We start from the raw sequence: 17,666 nt of genomic DNA, 5'->3' as shown, positions 1-17,666 counted from the left end.
AAATGGACCAAATGGTTGACCGGTACGGACTGCGGGCCACGTTTTTGTACTTAGATAATGTCACCATCTGCGGCCATGACCAGCAGGACCATGACGCCAACCTTGCCAAATTTCTCCACACCGCATCCCTCTTCAATCTAACTTATAACAAGGAGAAGTGCGTATTCAGCACAGACCGCTTAGCCATCCTCGGCTACATAGTCCAAAACGGACTCCTGGGGCCCAATCCCGACCGCATGCGCCCCCTCATGGAGCTTCCCCTTCCCCACTGCCCCAAGGCTCTCAAACGATGCCTAGGGTTCTTGGATTATATATGTAACAATACCATTTAGTGGTTGTTAGATCTTCTGGTTCTCATATGTTCGAAATATTCACACTTTTAGACACAAATTGGATGTACATTCTCAGAACAATGACCGCTTTCCCCTTTGACGGGGGGAGCTGACTGGTGGCAGTATAACCTGAGGATCACCACACCTCAGGCGAGGGAGGGAGAACAGCAACATTGTGATGGACCAGAGTGCTGGAAACCCTTCATTATATCGTCTCAACATTCAATTCAAATTCTAAATGCTCCATCTGACCACTTTCTCTTGTGTATACTGAAGTCATCTGCATTTAATTTGTATATAGTGTCACTGTTATATTATTTGTAAAGAGCTGGGAACTAATTGTTCTGAGAATGTACATCCAGGGTGCCACATTCACTGTCGCACTGCCGCCAGGTGCCAAGCAACAATGTATGAGTCCATCAACCACATGGAAAGCAGTAAGAAATACCCTCATTGAAGTTCATGCATTTTGTGTCTAAAAGTGTGAATATTTCGAACATATGAGAACCAGAAGATCTAACAACCACTAAATGGTATTGTTACATATATAATCCAAGAAACACAATATCCAAAAGGTAACAATGAACACCTCAGCTTAGCCTCATGTCAAAAATACATAATCTTGGTAATTCTTCACTGACAATTTGAAACTTAAATTTAAAAGAGGCACTAAAACCGGTGGCACTTTCATCATCAATTTTAGTTTTCATTCGTTCCAATTGCATGAATTAATTTGTTTTACAAATCAAAGCTGGCATGCACCACTACATTTTGAACAAGTTCAGTTACTATCAATTTTAGAAACATTTCTATTAGTCCAATGCAAATCAGTCTCAAAAGATTTCCAAAGACTATATTATCACAGCCAAGTAAACAGCTATAATATTGAAACCCAACTAATTCCTTACAGAAATAACTTGAGCTTTTCAAAAAGAAACATTAAGACGTTCAAATGTAAAGCCAGTAAATAAGTAAAGGAGGACGACGCTGAGCATTCACGCCTATCAAAACCATTGCTTGCACTATAAAGTTATATGTTCCCTAATCACAGTTATGTGCTCCCTAATCACAGATGCAAACAGCACAGCTCTTTAGCGACAAATCACTTCAACAGGACGTTTGCCTGACACATTTTAGCACTCCGCAATTATACAAGAAAGGCCCAACTAATGACATTTTGCAACATTTAGATCACGGCATAAGGCACTATTGCAAATTATGTAACAAGATGTTTTATTGGGAGAATATTTATTCAAGATAAATTACAGAACTATATGGAGCATAAGAGAGCCTATAATCTAAAAATACATAAAGAATACATTTCAGTTTTGAAGTATGAATCAAAAGACCATAAGACATAGGAGCAGAATTAGGCCACTCGTTCCATTGAGTCTGCTCCGCCATTCAATCATGGCTGATATTTTTCTCATCCCCATTCTCCTGCCTTCTCCCCATAACCCTGATCCCCTTATTAATCAAGAACCTATCTATCTCTGTCTTAAAGACACTCAGTAATTTGGTCTCCACAGCCTTTGAAGCAAAGATTTCCATAGATTCACCACCCTCTGGCTGAAAAACTCCTCCTCATCTCTGTTTTAAAGGATTGTCCCTTCAGTTTGATTGTGCCCTCTGGTCCTACTTTTTCCTACAAGTGGAAATATCCTCTCCACGTACACTCTATCCAGGCCTCACATTATCCTGTAAGTTTCAATAAGAACCACCTTCATTCTTCTAAACTCCAATGAGTACAGACCCAGAATCCTCAACTGCTCCTCATATGACAAGCTCTTCATTCCAGGAATCATTCTTATGAACTTCGTCTGGACACTTTCCAAGGCCAGCACATCCTTCCTTAGATACGGGGCCCGAAATTGCTCACAGTACTCAAAATGGGGTCTGACCAGAGCCTTATGCAGCCTCAGATGTACATCCCTGCTCTAGCCCTTTTGACATGAATGCTAAATCAACTCACTTTGGTGTAAAAACTTGCCCTCAGTAAAGGAAATCAATATATCAAATAATTGTTTTCCTGGAGCTGTAGGAGTTTCATCATTGGGACTCTTTCAAAAGGTAGTGTGGCAAAAGGTAGTGTGGCAAAATTATAATTAAAATGGGCTATTTATAATTATTTCATATTAAGCACAAAGTACAAATGCCTTCCTCAGGGGTTTTAATGGTTCTGAGAAAGCTAAATTAGTGTCAATCATCACTACTATTAATCAAAGATGATTTAGTATGCTATTGAATTTCTTAATACTGCACTTGTATACTGCTGAAAAGTGACATGAAGTTTCATCTTACGCTCCTCAGGACAAATGCAAGAATGTCAAATTTCAAAGGAGTACAAACAATTTACATTACAGGAGAAGTAGATGCTGATTGGTAAGGTTGAGGTGCTGCCATGGAAACAACACTGGGATGTTCCCTTAACCTACACCAGGAAAAGGGATTGCCTGGTCATTTGTCCCATTGCTGTTTATGGGAGCTTCCTGGCTCATCTGTTTAGCTACTTTACAACAGTAACCACACTTCAAAACTACTTAATTTGCTGTGATTTGGGATATCCCGTGGATGTGAAAAATTCCATATAAATGCATTGGATAGGATAGAGGTTTGAGCAATGCTGGTTACAGATCAGCCAGGTGTCACAAATTAAAATTAATAATCATTTTGATACACGATTTGACATCCAAATGCTTATAGTTATGAAAGTCATGTCACTTCATATGATCATAAATATCAAATTAGAAATGACTTGAAACAAAGCTCCCACAGACACGAAACTGACTTGAAAGGGATTGCTGGGGTTGGTAACGAAGATGATCAGAGTGGTGTGGTTTGGGGATGAGGTAAACGCGGTGCAGGGACTTTGGAGACGCTACTTTCCAGCGCTCCCCATCCCTGCCAACCCTCAAAAACAATTAGAAACTCGTTACATTCCCATCACCGACATGCTAAACCCTGGGTGGGGGGTGGAGTCTGTTTATGAATGAAGGTAACACTAACCCGTCGGAGGTGAATGTGATTGAAAGGGGTTTGGTTTTGTTGTTTGAAGGAGTTTACAGAGTGTCCAGGACTCCTGCTATTGTGAAGCGGCCACCAATAGAGTCCCAGCGCTTGTGGCATTTAGTAGATACAAAAGGCAGCGACAGATGTGTTCAGTCTTTGTGGGCTGGAGGCGATCAGTGGTCAATTCGCAAAGACCATTTTCATATGATTAGAAAACGAGAGAGTGTCAAAAATCTAACGTTAGCATCGCGTTGTTCAGTGTGATTGCTGCTTCTGTACAAGACCCATGCTTGGAGTTGACAGCTACGAATAATCTCTAACAATATTGCATGGAAACAAGGTATAATTCTGGACTAGTTTACAACTCGAGTGCAAATATATCCTTAAATATATACAGGGTTATTGACATTCCAAGTCCTGTTCGCTTTATTGCAAGTTGCTCCTTGCAATTATAGTTTTGTTATTTGTGAATCATGCATTCGGACTTTTTTTTGCGAGAATGCACGTTTGTGAAGTTAATGCATTTAATTAGCGTTTCAAAGAAACCCTCTCAATGCAAATGACGGTTGCGTGCAGCTCTGCTCATCAACGCAACGCATTTAAACGTCACCCCCCCCCCCCCCCCCCAACCAACTTGAGCAATGCTTTTACGTAACATATTAACACCTCGATCTGTTTGCAAAAAAGCAGCCCGAGCTCAGTAATCGGAATGCAAATACGTCAGTGACCAGCTGAACAGCAAAACCCAGCCTCAGGATCCAGTCTGCAAAATGCAAATTCAGTATGTTCAGCTAAAACAGGAAATGCAATCGGCTCTGCAAGCCTTGAAACTTAGCACTGACATTGCAAAGCTCAAGGTGCACCATTGCATTTTGCATTAAGCACAGGTCTTTTTGCATTCTACTCGAATATCGCCCCGTGTATCTGTGCAAACCTTACCTCCTTTTGACAGCGACATTTTTTCTTTTTTTTTTCCCTCTCTTCCCCCTTGCTGGGAGGGGAGTTGTGTGTGTTGGAGGGAGGGAGGGAGGGGGGGGGGGGTTTAGGGGAGGGGGAGGGGAATCACAAAAGACTTTGCCTTTTCAGCTTTGCAACAAAGATGCAAAAGATTGGTGCCTCCCAATTTTCATCCACCTGGGAATCCTGCGCGATTTTGGTGTTTTTTTTTTGCAGCTGCGAACTATGCAGAAGGGAATGGCCGGTTGCACAACTCGGAAGCAGGCTGCAAGCAGCGAAGATTTGCAAATGCACACCAAAAAAAAAAGCTGCTCGATAATTACGGAGCTGCAGCTACATGATCGGCCGGAGCTGAGTTCACCAGCTTCAAACTTCTCAGCGTGTCATCACGTTCTTCCTGCAGGAGGGGGGGGGGGGGAGCATTGTGGGAATTGTAGTTTTCACTTACCCACCAAGTTTTATTTCTGAACTTATGGAGGGGGTGGCAGTAAATGTACCTGCACCTCCCGGTCCAGTGCCACACCCGCACCGGTTACAATCTCACACACAGTCGGTGCCTGGGATTGCAGTCGGTGTTCAAAAACACAAACCAGACCGCAAGAACTCAGCACAAGCACTTTCATGACTAACAGAACTCTGATTTCAATTGCAGTTGTCACTCCGGTCCCAATGCATTTTTTTTTTCGTGACTTGGCGGCAGTCAGGGTTTTGACACATGGTGGTGATTTCTGCTGGGCGGGACCTGGTTTGGTTCCACTGCAGTGTGATCAGGCCACTGCATGTCATGCGTTCAAGTGGCTGTACAACGGTTGCGTTCCAGTGCCCGCTTATTCTCGGCACTGCTGAGGATCCATTGCATGCTCAGATGGAGTAAAAGCAAATTACTGCAGATGCTGGAATCTGAAACCAAAGAGAAAAATCTCAGCAGATCTGGCAGCAGCTGCAGGGAGAGAAAAGAGCGAACGTTTGGAGTCCAGATGACCCTTTTGTCAAAGCTCAGATGGAGTGATCTATTCAAAAAAATAACAAATGAACCACTTGCAAATTCTCAAATGATGTATCAGAGTCTGTAAACATCTGGTTTTGACAAGACAATGCTTCCCATACAAAGGGCGGCACAGTGGTTAGCACTGCTGCATCACAGCACCAGGGACCCGGGCTCAATTGGAATTTATATGTTCTCCCAGTGTCTGCGTGAGTTTCCTCGGGCTGCTCTGGTTTACTCCCACAGTCCAAAGTTGGGAGAGTGCTGGGGATTGGCCATGCTAAATTGTCCCTTAGTGTCCAGGGATGTACAGTTTAGGTTATGGGATTACAGGGATAGGACAAGGGGGGTAGACATGGGTACAACACTCATTCGAATTATCGGTGCACTCGATGCAGGTAAATGGCCTTCTTCTGCGCTGTAGGAATTCTATGACTATATAAAGCTGGGAAACATACTGTGTTTATATACAAGAGGTGTGTTAAGATATTCAGGGCAATTGGGAGATAGCAGTCATTTTCTGTTGCTATGCTGTCCAGACATAATCCCAATCACTGACATTAGTGAGTTGCTGTAATCAGCCCTACACAAAGGGTTACAGATGTCTGCTGTGCAGCATTGGAGGAAAACTAAGATTTGACTGGCTGCAGATATTATTGGCTTCCTTCAGAAGGGGGAGAGGGCAGCAGGAGAGCTATTCGTACCCTTATAAAGATTGCATTTTAAGAAAAACGACACTTATTGCAACGGAGCAGCAAAGAATAAAACACTGTTTTGGCAATAGGACGACCTACGTTGTTGCCATGACAATGATTTAGTTAAAATCAAAACCAGCATTAGAGCTTTAAATACTATCTTTTCAACCACCCTCCAATATAGACGCTCTATAGCTGTTTTTTAAAAATGCTTCAATGCTGAGTTCATGGAGGAGAGTGTAACCAGTTAAACTTAAATGACCAAACATACACATGCCATCTTACATACGTGTTTGTTAGGAACATAGATGCCAGTGTAGCAACATACAGCTGATAAATAATCACGATCAACTCAATTAGCTGACTTTCTTACCAGTGAAATGGGAATGAACAGGAAACCTTGTCATTATGTATAATTTTATTATTCAAACAAGAGTGGAATTAATCTGATCCACTTAATGGTACCTCTCTTAGGCATTCTGCTCTTGGAGTGGAGGATGACTTGCTTCTAAACTAAAGATGAATTATCAGATAGCTGAGGAGTCCAATGAGCGATCTACAGTCTCTGTCACAGGTGGGGCAGACGGTGGTTGGAGGAGTGGGTGGGCGGAGTGTCCAGATTGCCATGCTTTCCTTTCGCTTTCCACACCTGGCTTCAGCTTGCTTTTGGTGATGAAACTCGAGTTCAACTCCTTGCCAGGTAGGTTTCCTCCACTTCAGGCAGTCACAGGCCATGGATTCGCAGGTGTCAGTGGGGATGCTGCACTTTATTAAGGAGGCTTTGGGGGTGTCCTCGAAGCGTTTCCTCTGCCCTCCTGGGGCTTACTTGACCTGTCAAAGCCCTGAATAGAGAGCTTCTTTCAGGAGCCTCGTGTCAGGCATGGAGAAAATGTGGCCCACCCAGTGGAGCGGATCGAGCAAGGTCAATGCTTCGATTCTGGGGACGTTGGTGCATCTAGCCTGCCAATAGATTTGCAGGACCTTGCGGATGCAGCTCTGGTGGTACTTCTGCATGGGTTTTGAGGTACCCGCTGTACAAAAGTCCATGTCTCTGAGCCATATGGAACACTAATGCTCTGTAGACCATGAGCTGGGTACCAGGTTTGAGGTCCTGGTCTTCAAATGCTCTCTTCCTCAGGCAAAACTCCCAAACTGAAGATGGTGTTGAACCTCATTGTCGATATCTACCCTTGTTGACACTAACCTCCAAAGATATTTGGGGCGGTGAGAAAGGTTGGTAGAGGACCATTGTCTTATGGATGTTTTGTGTAAGCTTTGTGCTTTTGTATGCCTTGGTGAAAGTGTTCACAATGGCTTGGATTTTGGCCTCCGAGTGTGCTCAGACTCAAGCATCATCTACATACTATAGTTCAGTATATTTTAATTCTTGTCAAAATTACATTTAATAAGTTTTTTTAGGGTCATTGTTTGAGATTTCCACAGGTCAGATGGGTAATTCGTCCGACGCACAAAATACTCAACAAGTCTATTTACACGATTCTGAAATGAGGGAGCTGATTCAGAATCTTACCCAATAGTTGGGAACCAATCTAAAATTTGGCATGCCAGAAATAAGGGATGGCAGATACTGCTGATACATTGGTAATGTCCAAAGATAGACAATACTAGATTAATATCTGCTCGTGTTATTCAGGCAAGAGTGGCACGATAGCATAGTGGGTAGCACTGTTGCTTCACAGCCCCAGGTTCGATCCCCAGTTTGGGTCACTGTCTGTGCGGAATCTGCACGTTCTCCATGTGTGCATGGGTTTCCTCCGTGTGCTCCGGTTTCCTCCCAAAGGTCCCGAAATATGTGCTGTTAGGTAATTTGGACATTCTGAATTCTCCCGAACAGGCGCAGGAATGTGGCGACTAGGGACATTTCACAGTAACTTCACCGCAGTGTTAATGTAAGCCTACTTGTGACAATAAAGATTATTATTTATTTAATTTGGATAAGCGTAGAGGACATATCCCAGTTATACATTAGCTGCAGCATACCTTGTACCTGACTAGAGCTGTGATTCATGCCGCATCTCAGAAAATCTATTTTTCACCCAATTATATTTAATATAAAAAAAATCCTCGAATGTTTAGCTGGCACGGATTTATTATCACCTTTTCAGTGATATTACTTAAGGTTAAAAAGTGAATGCTTCAGCTCTCTCTCACTACACTGGTGTCACACTGCTGCTGACAGAAACAGTTTTAAATGAAGAATTATTTTTTAAACCTGTTACAAACCTCAGCAAAGAAGTTGTGTTTTAAGAGTCACTCTGGATACACTTGCTTCAGTACAGCTAGTGCACATTGTAAAATAAATCCAAACACATTCTTTTGAGAAAAGAAAACATTTTTAGACCTGGAGTTTTGAGCGATGAAAAATATTGGATTATCCCAGTTGAAATGTTGGTATAATATAAAAACATGCAAAATGCAAAAAAAGTGCTGTGATTGTGAATTTGGCTCTGGCAGCCTTTCCTGTATCTGAAATGCAATTTCACATTAACAATTTGTAACATTAATGATGAAAAGGATGAAGGCTGTGCTATGGGAACATCCTCGGGAAATCATGCTACTGAATCTGCCGGATAATCATTCAGAAGTAAAAGGCTCACTCCTGAATTTCCAAAATTCAGGCACCCTCAGGTTCTGGAAAGAACTTAGCGATTTTAAATACTCTGTTGGACAGGCAGCTGAGTATATTATGTTGTACCACAGGGTGATCAGGCAGTGGTCACCAAGTCACTTCATTTTCTCACCCAGATAGTGGCAGGGACCTGAAGCTCACACCCGAAAGGCCGCTAGAGGCAGAAACTCTCTCGAGACATGTAAAACGTAGTTGGATGTCTACCTGAAAAGCCATGACCAAGACTGAGGACCTCGTGCAGACAGGTACAATTAGACAGGGTAGGTGGCACTGACATGACTGTCCAAATGGCCTTTTCCTGTGCTGTAAATTTTCTATAAATTACATGAGCCCTTGTTATCCATGCACTCCACATCTGTGTTTCACCATAATCAGAGGCATGGGATAGAACGACAAAAAAAATAAAATCAACCCCTGACTCAATCTGCGACACAGTTCCATCAGTGTATGAAAGAAATAAAACCAAGTGCAGGCATGATTATTCGTTTGCAACAATACAGATCTAGCTGGAATTTGTTCCCAGAAAGTTTACTGTTTGTGAGTAACTTCGTATTTCGGATCTTGATACAGTTACGGTTGGGCATGCGGTTGATTTAGGTCAAGGGACCTTCCTCACAGAAAAGGAGGGGTAAACATAAAGATCAGGTCATTAAGGAAACTTGCACACCTCCTAGTGGCATAATCAAGACCAGCACTTGGGAGAGCTGGCAGCTGGTGCCCGTTAGCCACCTATCCTGCAGGGAATAGTTCTATGATGCAGAAAGGCCATGGGAACCAAATGCGAACAGTAGCACGAACATTGTCTACAAAGAGCAAATGTTGACAATTTCAGGTTTTTGCTGAACACGTCTGTTTACTTTGAAAATAAAGGAGAACAACATTTTCCTACCCAAAACAAACAACATATGAGAAAAGCAAAAAGGTAAAGCCACCACTGCACGTAAAGTGAATGCATACAGGAAAGAATAGAGGCACAAAAGAAGCATAGGAAAAGATAAATGAGACAATTTTCTGTCAAGGATCTTGGAGCAACAGGGGAAAAAATGAAAAGAATAGGTGAGAGAATAAATGAACAATGAACTGGTGTACACGTGCAGATCCTGTAAAAACAAGTTGGCTGTCTAAGCTATAAACCAGATGTAATTTAAGTAATGCCATTAGATAAACATCTTTCACTGTCATAACAAGCACGTATCCAGGCAGCGATCTGGAGGAAAAAACACGATGCACTATGTCCAGAGAAGCACAAGGGGGAGACATTTTGCCTTTGGCACAGAGGAACATGAATTTTACAAAGGCAAATGTAGGCAATACAGTGTACAGTTTGGCTCACCACCGCCTTCTCAAGGGCAAATTGGGATGGGAAACAAATGCTGGCTTAGGCAGCAACACCCACATCTCGTGAAAAGAATAAATTGAGATGACGCTTGATGTAACTGAGAGGTTCTTTTACTTCCTGCACGTGGAGAACATAGATGGTAATTGTAAGAAAGAATGTATTGTTTCTTTATTTCTGTTCTCTTCTGAGCAACAGCTTTTATTTATTTCCTGGTCCTTACAAAAAAGAAAAGGTGCCTCATAGCATTTGAGCACGAGGTCAATCAGAAACTGACACTACACAGGCAGGGATGGGAGAAATGGTAAAGGAATCAACGGGAAGGTGAAAGAGAGATTTCAAGGTGGTTTTCAGACACGCAGAGTAAAGAGGTACGGCTACGGGAAAAAAGGAAATAGGCTGAATAAGGGCCGTCAATGGTACAGTGGCGATAAGGAGAGACCCATTGTTCGAGACATGTGCGGTAGGATGGTAATCACCTGAATTAGTGTGACACAGGAGTTGATGAGATTAAAAGGAGGACAAAGAGCTTGAAAACAACTCGGGTGTAGAGATTACAGGGGAAGGGCATTGGAAGGTCTGGGTGTGGACACGGGCCGGGATATTGTTGAGGGAATGCTGATGCAAGGAGATGTGCAATGAGTGCATTTGGGGGGGAAAAATCAAGTCTCCAGATGATGTCAACAGGGACTGAAGTTGTGTCATGACAGGCTGGAGGCAGATAATCTTTCAAAGATGAAGAAGTAATCTTAGTAATAGAGATGTGGGATATGAAAATGAACAGTCTGCCATGTTTCTGCAACTCCTCGATTGCTTTGCGTTGCCAACTAGGAAGTCAAGACCAATGACAAATAGATTTTAATGGGAATCAAAAAGGATGGCTTCAGTTTTGCCAAGTTTAAGCCAGATGCACTTTGGCTAATTTAGATGTGAGCATTAGTTAGGCAGTTGGAGATAATAGCAACAGTCTTTGGATCGATTGCAGAGTCAGAGAGTTGGATGTCATTTGTCTTTATGTGGAAGAATAATTGCAAGATAACAATACACTTCACTAATTTGGAACGGTTGATAGGGCAGTTGTTATGATTTAATTACCCAATTATCATTTTCCAATTAAGAGGCAATTTAGCATGGCCAATCCACCTACTCATCCCCTTGGAGACTCATAAGGTTTAAAAAGAAATTCAAACTTCCAACAGCTGAAAAAGATGACAAGATTTCACAATTTAAGATTTTTACTGTAACTAATGGCTAAAAACACTTAGCTGAACAGTTTTGTAGGCAAGATATACTTTATAAAGGAGAATTCCCATGTTTACACTTATCATACATCGCACACTCCACAGAATTAGTCCTATTCCAAACATTCCAGTCGCTTCTTTTCCAATCGGTTCGCGTTTTCTTTTTTCACCCAAGTAGTAACTTCAAGGCACTTCCCTCAGTTTTGGGGATTTTCCAAGGTTAGTACCAGCAGTAAAGCCCACTCACGTGGTTCTCCCTGGACACTTCATCTCCTGGATTCCTTAGACGGTTGTATCTGAGGCAGTCTCCCTCCTCCATCCTCACAGAGAACCTGCAGCCTCTCCTCTCTGCTGACCACACCAATGAAGTTCTTTCCCTCTCTTTTACTCTTCTACCCAAACACTTAGAGCTGGCTAGACTATCTGCTGTTACCACAGCTGCCTTTGCCCTTTGTCCCAAAGTGTGAGAACTTTGCACCTTGCTCCACAGGTCCCTTGACCTAGCCAGGCTTGTCGTCAAGCAGGATTTGGAATAGCCACGGGCCCCTTCATTTTAACCTTAATTTAAGGACACAATGTTAAAAACTTCATAATTGTAGCACATTCGTAAGGGAGGGATGTAACAGTGGGCTTGAAGGAGAGGAATTGCTAATGGAAATGTAGACAAGCTTGGGACTAAGGATATGAAGCTGGAAGATGAGAAGCCTATATTGGAAAAGACCAAGAGAGCGGGTGGAATCATCTATTAGAAATGAATAAACCGAAGAGAAAGCAGAGAATAGATATGGAAATAGAGTGGAAAGGTGGAGTTGAGGTAGACGATCAGTTACAACTTTGTTGACGATGGAGCAGCCTGGAGGGGTAAAATGGTATACTGCTCCAATTTCTGACATTTCTTAATATGGTAGATGAAGCCACAGTTGGATGATAGACATAGCCCACTGTGCCGCCATCTCTCCCCACCCCACCCCCCACTTTATATGCTGCTCCTAGGAATCATTATCAGAAAACACAAGGTCAGTTTTTAGTTTACTGATGACAGCAGTACTACTTTTAGTTCGCCATCTGTGTTTGCATATTGCTTTATATCAATTCATTGATGAACAATAATTTTCTCCAGATGAATAACGGGAAATCGGATTGGAACAAACTTCTAAGGGAACTCAAAGCATTACTTACAAAAATAATGGGAAGAATGGACAGATTATTTTTTATTCCACTGGCAGAGCAAACTGTTCTCCTTCAAGTTCCTTGTACTTCGAAGATGTTTTGTTCTTAGTAAGAATGGGATTTTATTTCATCAAGGTCGTATTAAGAACTCTCGAGTAGATAAAAGTAGCTGAGCGTGCAATTCAAGTACCTTTTTGAATTTTAAATGTACTCAGAATTCCAGGCGGGCTATAGACGTCTGAGTTCAGGCATACATTGTGGCCTAGCTCTTTCTCTCTTCCCTTGGAACTAATGCTCCCATTTATCATGGTCAGTAACAAAGGTTTCAGCTTCTGGTGACAGCTTACATACTATTAAGTTTGAATTAGTTCTAGTCAATAACAGGGTTGTTCACCAGACAAGGCAAAATAGATTGGTATCAGTCTCGATTCAAACTGAAATTTGCACTGGCTGAAGCTGATCAATTCAAGATTTGGATTTTAATGCCACTCAGCAAAGTTCACAGTTAACCAACATATTCCTCCAAAAATCTAAAAGGTATCTCAAGATTCAGATACAAAAGAAATTAAGTTTCGGATCATTAGATTTCTGGCTGTGGGTACATTCAATTGCTGAATACCAAATGAGGAACATATACCAATAAATAATTTGACCCCGATTACATCTCGAGCTATATTTAAGGCTAACTACCAAGAAACACATCATAGGATTTAAAACTAAACATTGTTGGAATACATCAAGATTCATGCAAAGCTTGTGTCTCAAAATACGATAGTATTCAATGCATGACCATAATGCTACAATCAGAAAAGGCCATTGAATTTGGATGACCTTTCAAGCAAAATTTCAAAATGAGTCAGCCCTTAGCATCAATGTAACTTGTACATCCTTTACAAAGAGACTGCAGCCTCAAGTGCTAAACCATTGGAATATGGAATTCCAATAAAACGTAATGCTTCGAGAAAATTACTAATTGCTATATTAAAAAGTGCTGTTCATTTGGGAAGACGAAGTGTGCTTTTCCTTGTCTCGCCGACAATGATGTTTTGAGCACACTATTGTGTAAAAATCATACAGCAACTATCCATTTCCATGAGCATATATAAAATAGGTAATGCTTCAATCCAGCCGAGGTAGTCAAGCAGAACACTATTTAGTTTGATTTTACTGAAGGGAGAATTCCATTTTTTAAATCATTTGTAAAGGCAGTCAGTGTTCTCTGTTTGGATTGAAATTTTTGAAACACATTTTTTATGTTTCAGTTTATGATTTTTTTTTACAAAGAAGAAACAGGAAGTCTTCCCCTGAGCTCTTATTTTATTCACATCTGTGTCCTATTAATGGAAGATGTAAACTTTGAGAGATATTCTATGAGACTTCATTATCAAAATGGGACTACATATCGCATAGTGCTAACGGAATTGAAGTTTGCTATTTGGTGGATCTGGACTGACAAAAACTGCATACTGAGGGTGAGAATGGTTGTATGTGTGAACAGCTGAAGAATTTATTCATTGACTGCTTCTCTTGTACCAGAGAGCCACACACTCATGTTACCAATCTGCTTAACTAATTCAATGTTATTAGGAATAGATCCATATTTCAATTCAATAAAGGTCCAAGTTGACATATTGTGGGCCAGATGATGCTTGTATATTGTTTCTCGAAAATATGTATCTTAATAATGGCAACAGGTGATTACAGCTATATTAAAGCGGCTGCCCAAGGTTACAAATGCACCATTAATGTTTCTGTAAGTTACAACAGCAATAATATTTACATTAGACGCTAATTGATATTTTTGTACAGTATTTATTAATTTGGATCTATATCACACTTTGCATCCACCATTTTTGTTTTGAATGATGACATTATCACTTTGTCATACTCGAAAGCCATCCTAGTTTAAAGAGGGATGATGAGGAGGATCCATCATCTTCCTGAAAAGCAGCGAGCTGCCGGAATAAGGAGCCAGGCCCCTGACTTGTCTCTTCTGTGACCAACGTGGGAAGCATCTGCACCAAAAAAAAGACCAAAAATAAATTGTTTTAATTGCTATATCCTGGGGATATTTACCATTCAATACATACAGTAGTATAATGAAGCAGCAGAGCTCCTAGTAAGCCATTTTGGTAGTCACAGCTAAGCAACAACGTGATTTGCAATAATTACAAATTTGAGACTCTAAGAAAAACATTTTGGTTCCTTATCAAGTCAACTAACTCGATTAGCAATTCCATGAACTCACAACCACCCACCTCACACACCAAAATCAAGAGAGAAAAAAGACAGCATTCCCAATGTGCTTTCTTTCTGTCCCTACAGAAACACGGCTGAATAATACTCCCAGAACAAATCCTTATCCATAAACTGCAAAAGATTTCTCTAGAGTTCAGGTGAACCCTACATTTCAAAGCACATCATCCTATGCACATTTCCCATTGTGAATTGGAAGATTACATAATCTGTTATCACAGTTCATGAATAAAAATATGCAAACCAGAAGTCAAGCTGATTTGGCATGATTTAGTGCCATCATTGTTTTGAGTAACACGAGTCACACAAGTAAATAGATGATATTGATGTGATAGTCTCTTCTATTAATTACGACAAAATGATAACGTAATTTCTAGAAGCCGAGAGTGAAAGCCTTTAAGCACTAACAAGTTTGGATTAGTTCTGGTCAGTCACACAGCTGTTCACCTGACAGCACACTAGATCCATGGGACCAGATTTGGCACCCAACTGAAATTTCCATTGGCTCATGGTACTGAAGAGAGGATAGCTAATCTCTGGAGCCAAACTCTTTTCTATGTTTGGTTTTAATGTTGCTCAGCAAATTCATATTCATTTCCTCAACAGCCTTTCCTTTCTATCAAATCAAAAAAACAGTGACACACAGTCATCTTGACAACACCAACAGCCACCTGCTTTGATAAATTAGATTCTCAACAGTCCTCGCCCAGAAAAATACATTGGAAACAAAAATTAAGCAATTGTAATCATTTTAGTATCATTCATTTGAGTAACAGTGCAAAGTAGTGTGCCAACTGTTCGCATTATAACACATTTTATTTGTGTTGTGTACATCATGAGTACAATAAGAGGGCACTCAAGAGTGCATATCTCCGCCACGCTGCGTTAACTCAACATTATTACAACTGCACAGCTCTTCCTTGAAGCTTTTCCCTGCCTGGTTCGTGCTCTGTAACTACCAAGGTGTCAAAGAAATATTTTTATTAAGATCTTCTCTCTCGTGGAGGACAGGCCAATCCACATCCAACAGCCTACTCTGAAAACTCTGCTCATATTTTGACAGGTGTAGCAAATTTCACCACAGCAGCGGAGACAATACACAACATTCTAAATCAAACATTTCACAACATTCTTTTTTTTTAAGCCAAATTTTCAGGATCAGAATCCTTAACTTTGCCAAAAACTAGGCAACTCTTCCTTGAGCCATATCCTATCTGTGTATAAAGCTTTGTTGCAATATGTCCATTAGCTTTTCAGATATATTGTTTACAGACCAACAAACAGCAGCCAAGACCTTCAGTGGCATAGCTAATCAGGAATTCCCAATATGGAGATGGTCATTCTCATCTCACACAACTGATAGGAGAAAGATGATCTGAATTTAGAACAAATTGTCACCTTTCACAATCAATAATTAATAATGCCTCAATAAAATGACTCTGGATGACATGAACATAGATTCTTATTTGTTTTGTTGAAAATCACTGCCATATCTGTTGCATGCAAATCAATAGACAATGAAACAAACTGAATGGCAAAATAGCAGCCAACAGCAATGCTTTGAAGAACAAAACCACTGCAATGCAAACTTATTTTCCACAGCAGTAAATTAAGTTTTCACATTTGGAATAGAAATTTATAGGTCGTATACAGTGAGTATCACAGACAAAGACTATGTCACCCTCTGAGGACGGTGGAACCATTTATACTCTCTGGTTTTCAGCCGAATTATCAATATTAAGTTAAAGTAATAATTTTATAGTTGCTCAAATTTGATTTTACCGGTTGGCACTCAACACTAGATATTTATTTAGATAATTTTTTTTGTACATGGCACTGTATTAAAAAAAAATGATTTGAAAGCTACTGAAAACTCAGTTCTCAAAGGATATGACCCATTCGCTCGTAGCCAAATGTTAAAGTCACAATATCTTCAACTGTGGTAGCCAAAGGAAGGGAGAAGAATTGCCACTTGCACATGGGCTGCCAAATTCTACAGTAACTTATCAAACGTATGAGTAATCAGTAGATTACAAATCAATCTTGCTGTTGCAGATGATTATTCACAGCTTCAGCTCGGCAGCTCAGTTGATGCACACTAAAAAGAGAATGCTCACAAACCACAGCAAAATATCAACTGGGTAACAAGGGATAAATATGCAAATTACTACAAATAGGCAACTATAAAACCAGTGCATTTGAATTTAGCAGAGCATCAGAGCCTACAGAAGGTCAACTTCAATTTACCCAAGAAGAAAAAAGAATTTTAACTATCAAAGATAAGAGTACCTTCAATGTGTACATGATTAACTTTTAGATTACTGGTCCCTTGGTTTGTGCAATATGACAAAAATGAACTGTTATATGGAATTTAAATTCCATGATACTTTTGTTTCTAACCTCCAGATTGTGCTAATGTTATAGAACCATGAGTTGGACAAGACATTTGCACTTCTTTATTCAATTTGGAGTAGCCTCTATTTTAATTTTGATGCAGATTTGGACAGCCAACCAAAGATTAAAATGAGATTTTTTTTTTTTTTTTAAATCGGGTTTTGTGCTGGTCTCACCTTTCCTTTCCCCATCCCTCCAAAGTAAATGGTAGAAACCAACATAAAAATAAAGGGACACAGATAGGTTTTAAAAGTTAACAAATGACTAGAAAAAAAAGATAGATCACAGAATTATACTGTCCTAAAGAGGCCCTTCAGCCTATTTAGTCTGCATGAAGACACTGGATCTGCCTAACTAATCCCATTTGCCAGCTCAGAGCTTTGATTGTTATGACGTGCCAAGTGCTCATTCAGGAACTTTTTAAAAGATGTGAAGCAACCCGCCTCTACCACCCGCCCAGGCAGTGCATTCCAGACTGTCATCACCCTCTGGGTAAAAAAGTTTTTCCTTAAATTCCCCCTAAACCTCCTGCTCCTGACCTTGAACTAGTGTACCCTCATAACTGACCCTACAACAAAGGGGAACAGCTGCTCCCTGTCCCTGTCCCTCAGTCTTCTCTGTTCCAATGAAAACAACCCAAG

General features: G+C 40.7%; 2 protein-coding genes across 3 annotated transcripts in view; both read right to left on the bottom strand.

The window, feature by feature from the left end:
* Window positions 1–4,649, bottom strand: part of map2k6 (mitogen-activated protein kinase kinase 6) — a 125,270-nt gene extending 120,621 nt beyond the window's left edge. The window contains exon 1 of the mRNA XM_038777424.1: window positions 4,281–4,649. Within this exon, the coding sequence (XP_038633352.1) occupies window positions 4,281–4,299 (19 nt within the window). The 5' untranslated portion in view covers window positions 4,300–4,649. The remainder of the gene's footprint in view (window positions 1–4,280) is intronic.
* A 6,532-nt stretch (window positions 4,650–11,181) lies between these two features.
* The window catches only part of cog1 (component of oligomeric golgi complex 1), a 49,415-nt gene continuing 42,930 nt past the window's right edge, over window positions 11,182–17,666 (bottom strand). Inside the window, exon 15 of one of the 2 annotated variants that reach the window (XM_038777328.1) lies at window positions 11,182–14,390. Coding sequence is in view for 1 of the 2 variants with exons in the window: in XM_038777327.1 (XP_038633255.1) it covers window positions 14,250–14,390 (141 nt within the window). In the remaining variant the exon portion in view is untranslated. The remainder of the gene's footprint in view (window positions 14,391–17,666) is intronic. The other variant, XM_038777327.1, reaches the window with a different exon arrangement.

This window comes from Scyliorhinus canicula, chromosome 18 (genome assembly GCF_902713615.1).
Source record: "Scyliorhinus canicula chromosome 18, sScyCan1.1, whole genome shotgun sequence".
Lineage (NCBI taxonomy): Eukaryota > Metazoa > Chordata > Chondrichthyes > Carcharhiniformes > Scyliorhinidae > Scyliorhinus > Scyliorhinus canicula.
The sequence above is the reverse complement of the archived record's forward strand: the minus strand, read 5'-3'. Positions and strand labels throughout refer to the sequence as shown.